Genomic DNA, 9,412 nt, shown 5'->3' with positions numbered 1-9,412 from the left:
TGTTCAGCATCTTAGCTGTAGAGGGCAGTGTCACTGGCCCTCATATGTGGGATCCGAACCAGGGCCCTCTGGCGTCCCAAACCAGTTCTTAACCATCGCGCCACTCGGCTGGCCCAATGTATAATTTTTTTTAATGACTTCTAAATTTTGAATCATAGTCAGAAAAGACTTCTCCATTTTAAGGTTACAAAACATTTCTCCTGTGTTTTCTTCCAGGTCTCTTATGGTTTCATGCTTTACATTTAAAGTCTCTGATGCCGTTTGACTTTACCTTGGTTTAAGGGGTAAGCTATGGATCCAATTTTATCTTTTTCCAGGTGGGTACCCACTATTTATTAATAGGTCTACATTTTTTAAAAAATATTTTATTGGGGAATTGGGGGAGAAGAACAGCGTTGGGGAATCAAGGAAGGGGAACAGACAAATTGCTGTCCTTTTGTTCTTCAGTCTAGTTGTGGAGGACATTGTTTCACTGGCCCATGTTGGTATTATCATTGCGTTCTTCCCGGGTGAGGCAATCGCTCACCAGCCATTGGACGGCCACTCACACGGCTCAAGGCAGCTCACAAAAGCACACACCAGCTGCTGGCCAGCCCTACTGCAGCCTACACTGTCGCCGGCGACTCACGGCAGCCCAGCTCCAGGTCAAGCTGTTGTTCACCATCTTAGTTGTACAGGGTGCAGCATCACTGGTCCTCATGTGGGATCCAGACCGGGGCCCTGCTGCTCAGGCTGGCATCCCAAGCCAATTCTTAATCAATGTGCCACTCGGCTGGCCCAATAGGTCTACATTTTTAATACTGGTTTTCTCAACATCATCTAGTAAGATTGCTACCTTTCCCTAATTTGAAATTATTATATTTATCATATCTCATGTCATATATCACATATATCATATGTCATACATCATATCATATCTTTATCATATACTACACTCCTGCATGTATCTGGGTCTATTTATGGATTTTCTGTTCTGTTCTGCCTTGTTTAAATTCATGAAATTTTCCTGTATTTATCTATAGGGATAATCCCCCTTATTGTTCTTCCTTTCAGAGTTTTCCTGATTATTTTTTTTTCATATGAACTTTAGAATGAGCTTATCTAGAGTCTCCCAAAATCTTGTAGACACTTTTTATGGGATTATACTACATGTACAGTAGAGACACTGACATCTTGGAATGTCCATTTAGTCTATTTCTGTGTCTGTCAGGAGTGTCTTAAGGTTTTCTTCCTGCAGGTGTTGCACATTTCTTGTTGAAAGTTTATTTCTGGATGTTTTATCTTTTTTACTGCTATTGAATGGCACTCTTCTTTTCCATCTTATTTTCTAACGGTAGTTGTTTGTGCATTTATCTTCATTGTACTTCAACAATCTACTTACCTGGCTAAACAGTTATGCTCTGAACTTTGCTCCATATATGAAATATTAAACTCAGTGTCACACATTCCTGCCCAGTGAGTGGACTCATGCCCTTATTCACATTCTGCTGGCTTTCTGACCTCCTCTAGACCTCCATTTCCTTGACTCTTTTGTTGTTTTGGTTTTCAGTCCTCTTCAGGCCTTACTTTACTTCTTGTCACTTATTTTTTTTATTTCTTTTTTTATTATTAGTTTCAGGTGTACAAAACAATGTAATAGTTATACTTTCCACCCCTCACAAAGTGACAACTCCATTCCCCAATCCACTGTCCCTCCACCGATATCATACATATCTATTACAATTCCATTGACTCCACTCCCACACTATACTCCACATCCCGTGAGTATATATTAAATTGTACTTGACATGCAATATTATTCAATGTAAGCTTCAGGTGTACAGTGCAGTGGTCAAGCCTCTACACCTTCCATGAAGTGGTCTCCCTAATGAGACATGTGTCCATCTGACCCCCTGCAAAATATTTACAACATTATTAATTATTCTTGTAACTTCTTGAATTAACTAACTCTCACAGTTTTCCTCCTTTAGTTCCACTGGCCAAACAGGCCCTCAACCTAGGCTCTACAAACCTCTTCTAATGATGAGTATAACAAGAGAAATGGCATAGGCATGAAAATTAGAAACCACATATGTATAGGGCAAAATTTAATTTTGGTCCTCAAAGCTGCTAAGTAATCCCTTTACTATTCTTTGGTCATCTTCCATTGACCTTAGTAAGCTATAGCAAGTGCTTCTCAAGTTCTCTACTTGGTCTTCTAATTCCTTTACATTCAACAGAGGACTTTATCTCCTTTTTTACCAAGGAAACAGAAATCGCCATGTATGAGCTCCTTCAAATTTTCCATGAACAAACTTATTTATGTACAAAATAACCCTAATCTCCTCTCCAATTCCACTTCCATTTCTTCTAGAACCTTGATTCATCTTTTGTATCTATTTTACTTACCCTCTCTACTGACTCTTTCCCTTCAGTCATTATAAGCACGCTAAAATCATTCCTGCTTAGAACAATCTTTTTTTAAAAAAAAGCTTATAAGAGTTTATTTGAGCCAAATTGATGACAATGCCAGGAAGCAAAATCTCAACGATTGAGAAAATGCTCTGCAAAATAGCTTGCAGCTTATTTTATACATAGAATCAAAAGAGGTGGGTTACATAAAATCCATTGGTGGTAGATTAAGGGGGTGGGAGAAGGTAAAGCAGGGAAATCTCTGGGAGTGGATAAAGGTAAATTGGAGAGACACATAAGTGGGTACAGGATAATTAATAGCTCACATAGAGATGTTAATCAAGGGACAAAAATAATAATAAGGGATTCTGTAGTCTCCTGCTCTGGTCCAGAAAAAGGGATTACTGACATTCCAAGGATGTCATCTTTGGTGCAAAAAAACAATAGACTGACTCACTTAAGGTGAAGATTGACTTTATGATGGAAGCTTCAGGCTAAAGATGTGACTTCCTGCCATGGCCCACCTTAGTTATGAATTTTTTTTCTTTGTTCACACTAACTTATGTGGTTATTTTCAGTCTCCTGACCTTGTCAGGTTTAACCTGTGGCCCCTTTTCCATCCTCAGTTTCCCCCTTTTGGTCATAAATCAATCCAAAGGATGCACTGAAGACAATCTTTTGGTTGGATAGTGTGGTCCCATTGTGATAGGATGCTCATTCCCAGGAAGTCTTAGTGTCAGCACTTGTCTTGCTGAATGTTGGACCATTGGGGGTGGGGGAAGACCATAACCTTAGATGGCTGTCAAGGCCAAATTTAGAACAATCCTCTTTTGACACTATCTTCTTATTCTAGCAAATATCCTCTTTATTGTCTCCCCTTCTCATTCTAGCTTCTTGTAAAGAGTATTTTACACTTAGTAGTTCTACTTCCTTACCACTGTTTACTCAATTTACAAATTGATTGCTCTCCTAATTACTCTCCTGTAATTTCTCTTGTTAATATAATTGCTAACCTCTTTGCTGCTAAATCCATTGCATGCTTTCTAGGTCTCATCTTAGCTAGGAAGAGATTTCTAGATAAATAGACGTCAGCAGATGTCAATAACAATGAGGCAAACAGTACCCCAGAGAGCACATCAGAATTAGGTCACAAAAGCCAGATCATTTTATCTCAGTCCTCCCATCAACAGAAATGTTTTACCACATCCTCATAAGAGGGTCCATTGTGTCTCACAGGATAATGCAATAATGCAAAAGTCTACTTGGAGGAAATTGCTAGCCTGCCTGTCCCTGATAAGGAAGATATGAAAAGAAAAATCACCTGTTCAAGCTGATCTATGAACCAAGAGCCTTGGGTATCCACATATGAATGCATAATGATATCTGGAAATTTTCTTAAGTCAGCAATTATTTTCTCTAGTTGAGGGTCTGTGGGTAGGGACATAATGGGAGACAGTGTGGATCCTACACATGACAGCATATGTACCCATGGGTAAGAATAGCTCTGCCTTCTGCTGTAGATGCCTATCCTGGCAATTCACCTGATAAAGGGGTTTTTAATTTTATTTCATTAGTTTCATACTGTCCAAGATCCAGGGTATGGAGATTCACAGAAATAGTCACCCACTGTTGTCAGAGAAAGTGCTAGAGGTTCTTGACAAAACGTTTTAATTATCAGCCTCCACGCATTGAATGCCAGCACTGCTCAGGCCAAAATTCATGTTCAATGAAGCTGAAATAGGAACAAAGTTTCCTGCCTAAGATAACCCAGAGCACTAAAAGTGAGGAGGACAGCCACATCAAAGTCAAATTGAAAAGGCTAAAGTTTAAATGACAAAAAACCATGTCCAAACGATGAAACAAGGTGCCAGAACAAAGAATCAGAGTGGGAAACTAGATAGAAATGAGGAAGGTTAGCTTAGCTTAATAGACAAGAGTGGAAAACAGTATACATTAGCAGTCAACTATTTGCTCATATAACCCAGGCAGAGCATTGTAAGAGCTATGCCAACAACAGCAAACTAAGGAGGATTTTTTTGTTCTGTTTGTTTGCTTGTTTGTTTTTTTGGTCAAGAAGGCTCATATTTAGTGGGATGCTTTTAAAAAGGGAGTATAAGGTCAACAAATACAGGTTTTGAAATTCAGTACATAATTAAAATAATAATGACATTTAACAACCAAAACATTATCTAAAATCTGGAAAAGGAATGTGGGTGAAATACTTATAGACTAGAAATGTAGTAATGGGAAAATGACTTAAAAGCATTGTGCTATAGAATGGAACACCAAGTCCATAGGAAGATATGCCTTTAGAAGAATAAAGAGGGAGAGAAGGTAGCAAAGGAGCAGGTAGATACAGAAGAGAGGCTGGAAGAGGCAAGAAGAGTGTACATCACAAGCCAGGGTAGGAGAAAATTTCAAAAGAGTAAAGTCAACACAGTCAAATACAAGATCATAGGAGACAATAGCAATGGTTTTTTAGCCACTAGATATGATTGGAAGGAAGTTAGTGGTAATCTCCAAGAAAATTTTAGTATCACAACCAGGATAGGTCATATCACAAATGTGAGCTAGAAAATAAAAATCAGCGCTATGGGTTTTAACCAAGTTCAAAGAGTTTGATAATAAAAGGAAAAACAAAAAATGAAAAGTAGGTAAAAATGGCAGAGGATTTTTGATATTGAAAAGAAACATTTAAAGAATACTGTGAATGTGTGAATTAAGAAAATGGAAGGAAAATGCTATATGGAAATTTACAACATCAAGGTATTTATGGACATTCAAACTTCAAAATAACTTCTGTATTGTGTAAATTTTTTAATAAGTATATATTATGTTTAATCAGAAAAAAATGAGAGCCACTTCCACTTTGGAAAAAAGTAAAATATGATCTGAATTTCTAAAAAGTCCTCAGTATTCCTTAAGTCCCAGAGGGAAATATTTGGAGCACAATCAGTTGAGTATTTCAAAAGTGACTATTTCCCTTCACTCAGTAGCAAATGCTAACAGGCTTGTTTCTCACCTGGATGAATGTCCAGTGGGCTATCTCTTTCCATCATCCACTGCTCATCTTGCTCCAGTTGAGTGATCACCTCTGGCTTATAAAGTTGATGCCCTATTCACAGGAAAAATGTATCTCAGAAATTTATATTGAGAACAAAAAAATTTCTTTCAGAACTAATTTTTAACTTTTTTAGTCTTTACGGGCCTCTGATTTGGAAAGGGGAGGCTTCAGAGGCAACAAAGTAAAGCTACTCATCTCAAAATCAACAAAGGCTTTACCCAAGGAGAAAAAACAGGAAACAAAGGTCTCTATCTATGAAACTGATTATAATTCTTTTGTCCTGGCCTGAACTATATTCACAAAGGCTTTGGAGATTTTCACTATTTGAGAAAATAGTCACCCCTTGTCTACAGTTTCACCTACCATGGTTTCAGTTACCTGTGGTCAACAGTCCAAAAATATTAAATGAAAAATTCTAGAAATAAACAACTCATGTTTTAAGTTGCGGGCTATTCTGAGTACTGTGATGAAATCTTGTGCCATCCTGCTCTGTCCTGCCAGACACATGAATCATCCCTGCATCCAGCACATCAACATTGTACATGCTCTGCGCTCCTTAGTCACTCAGTAGCCATCTGGTTATCAGATGGACTGTCATTGTATTGCAGTGCTTGTGGTTAAGTCACCCTTATTTTACTTAATAATGGCCCCAAAGTTCATGAGTAGTGATGCTGACAATTTGGGTATGCCAAAGAGAAGCCATAAAGTGCTTCCTTTAAGTGAAAAGGTGAAAGATCTCAAGTTAATAAGGAAAGAAATAATTGTATGCTGAGGTTGCTTAGATCTATGGTAAGAACATATCAACCCATGAAATTGTGAAGGAAAAATAAGTTCATGTTGGTTTTGCTGTTGCACATCAAATTTCAAGTTATGGCTACACTGCTCTATTAATGGTTAGTTAAGAGGGAAAGGGCATTCAACTTTATCATAGGTACACAAGAACAGGAAAAAACACAGTACATATAGGGTTCAGTATTCTCCATGGTTTCAGGAATCTCCTGGAGTCTTAACCCATATCCCTGCAGATAAGGGGGGATGACTGTAAACCCATTAAAATGGCTTCTAGTCTTATAGGGACACCATCCTCACCCAGTGCCACCAGATTTCTGTAGTTTTCCAGCATCACATCTCGGTAGAGGTTCTTTTGAGCAGGGTACAGCTGGTCCCATTCCTCTCTTGTGAAGTTCACAGCCACATCCTGGAACGTCAATGATTCCTGAAACATCAAGTACATCCCTGCTCAGCCAGAAACCATTTCTTCCAGGGGCCTTAGGGGAAGGGGCAAAAACATAGCAGTAGACAAAGGTTAGGAGGTCTAAGCCATTGTGCTGAGAGTCTTCAGGGCTCTCAGTAATCCAGGTCAAGATTTTTGAAACAATTAGTGTCTGTCTTTCTATCATCTTTTTTTTAAGATTTTTTTTTTATTGGGGAATTGGGGGAATCCAGGTTGAGCTGTTGTTCAGCATCCTAGCTGTACAGAGCAGTGTCACTGGCCCTCACATGTGGGATCCGAACCGGGGCCCTCCGGCGTCCCAAGCCAGCTCCCAACCAACGCGCCAGTCGGTCGGCCCTTTCTATCACCTTCTGAAACACACACACACACACAAACACACACAAACATGCATGAAATAATGCCTGTTTTTAAGCTTTTTATTGTATAATCTGCTGTAGGGGAAAGACTCTCATATCATCTAAACAATTAAAAGCGATATGGGAAATTCATGCTATAAGATATCAGAAATGAGAATTCAGGATATGTTGAGATCGTGAAAGTAGGTATAGGGTTGGTGGATTGTGTGTAGATACTTTAAAGATTTTAAAGCTTTGGACAAAAGAGGAGAGAGAGGATATTCCAGTGGGTTAAAAAAATAAATAAAAGCAACAATGGCTAACAGGTCAATAGTAGATGGTACATGATTCATGTTGGGATCAGTAAAAAAAAACTGCTTTGTTACAGGTAGCGATTTCAAATAAAAAAGGGCGACCTCTATATTTCCTCCATTGTTAACGTTTCTTAAACAACCCTTTTGCTCTAGAGATACAGACATACAGATACAGACACATGATAATATGTGTGTGTGATCAAACAATACAGTGAATGTTTAAATTAAAAAAATATTACAGTAAAAGACACATTGCCATTAATCCCCCTCAAAATACTCCCCCTTGCTTCAAACACACTTATCCCATCATTCTTTTCACTTTCTGAAGCAGTTGTGGAAGTCCTCTTTTGTGAGTGTCTTTAGTTGCGCTGTCGTGGCTGCCTCAATATCCTCAATCATTTTGACTTTGGAGAAGAGCCAGAAGTCACACGGTGCCAGATCCAGTGAATAAGGTGGATAAGGACACGCTGTAATGTTTTTATTTGACAGAAATTGTCATATCCCAGAAGTGATGTGTGACATGGAGTGTTGTCATGATGGATGATTTATGGCACACTTGAAAACACACCTTCTCTTAACTGTAGCTCACACCCTACCGACTGCACCAAACAAGTTGAAACTTGTCACACACTGTTAGTAAGGTTTGACACACTGCTTTCTATATTGAAGATCCCTGCCTTTCTTTAGGATGGCACTCAGCAGCAGCATTCACCGTATATTTTGATCACACTAGAAAGGCTCTGTGTCATGCATCACTTCTGATATATGGCAATTTCTGTTAAATAAAAACATTATGGTGTGTCCTCATCCACCTTATTCACTGGATCTTGCACTGGTGAAAAGCAACTTTTGGCTCTTTCCCAAAGTCAAAATGATTCAGGACATCATGGCAGCCATGACAGCATAACTAAACACACTCACCGAAAAGAACTTCCAGAACTGCTTCAGAAAGTAGAAAGAATGATGGGATAAGTGTTTTGAAGTGAAGGAGAGTATTTTGAGGGGGATTAATGGTAATGTGTCTTTTAAAATTTTTATTGGGTAACAGTGTGTTTTTTCCAGGACCCATCAGCTCCAAATGAAGTAGCTGTCCTCCAATCTAGTTGTGGAGGGGGCAGCTGAGCATATGCTCCAACCAACTGAGCCATCTGGCCACCCACCAGCAGCTCAAGTCATTGTCTTCAATCTAGTTGCAGAGGGCACAGCTCACTGACCCATGTGGGAATCAAACTGGCAACCTCGTTGTTCAGTACTCACACTGTAACCAACTGAGCCACCCAGGTGCCCGGCAATGTGTCTTTTACTGTAATAATTTTTTATTTAAACATTTACCATAGTTTAATCACACAATATATGTATATATACAGAGGGTGCCAAAAAAATGTACAGGCATTCTAAGAAAGGAAAACACTGTATTAATTATGCTGATGGTAACCACTTTGAGTACCTCTTGTAATTTGTAAAATGTGATTTGTAGTCATCTTTTGTTATCGGTATATATTGCATATTATAATTCTAATACACACACACACACACACACACACACACACCCTTCCCCCTTTTCCTTTACTATGCAACAACCCCTCCCTCATACAACCCACTTCATAGGTACAATAACTCCTCAATTCTTCAGAATGAGTAGAGTGTGGTATTCCAAATTACTGTTCTTTCCCATAAGTTAAGATTCAATATTTTAGTACAGTACTGGCATTTTCTTTAAATTAATTTGCATGCTTTGATAACCCATCTTTCTAAAATACAATTCAGTGATGTAGGCAATTTAGAGACGAGTTGCTGAGGCTAGAAGAAATTAAATAACGTATCCAAGGACATACAGCTAGTAAATAGCAGGATGAGAATTTCATCTTAGATCTTATTCTAAAGCTACCGTATTTGCCGGCGTATAAGACGACTGGGCATATAAGACAACCCCCTAACATTTCCGCTCAAAATACAGAGTTTGTTATATACTCGCCATATAAGACTACCCCCTCTTCCGCACACCTTCCACACACCAAATAAAAGGTAAAACAATATCAGATTTGATTTGGCCCACTGAAGTGCAAACAAGCGT

General features: G+C 38.7%; 1 protein-coding gene across 2 annotated transcripts in view; it reads right to left on the bottom strand.

The window, feature by feature from the left end:
* Positions 1-9,412, bottom strand: part of ZNF713 (zinc finger protein 713) — an 86,443-nt gene that overhangs the window by 10,749 nt on the left and 66,282 nt on the right. For both annotated transcript variants that reach the window (XM_019632130.1, XM_019632131.1), the window contains 2 exons: positions 6,545-6,671; positions 5,414-5,506 (listed from right to left, as the gene is read on the bottom strand). In XM_019632130.1, coding sequence (XP_019487675.1) covers positions 5,414-5,506; positions 6,545-6,671 — 220 coding nt within the window. The remainder of the gene's footprint in view (positions 1-5,413; positions 5,507-6,544; positions 6,672-9,412) is intronic.

This window comes from Hipposideros armiger, unplaced genomic scaffold (genome assembly GCF_001890085.2).
Source record: "Hipposideros armiger isolate ML-2016 unplaced genomic scaffold, ASM189008v1 scaffold_1083, whole genome shotgun sequence".
NCBI classification, from domain to species: Eukaryota; Metazoa; Chordata; class Mammalia; order Chiroptera; family Hipposideridae; genus Hipposideros; species Hipposideros armiger.
This window is presented reverse-complemented; position numbering and strand designations above follow the sequence as displayed.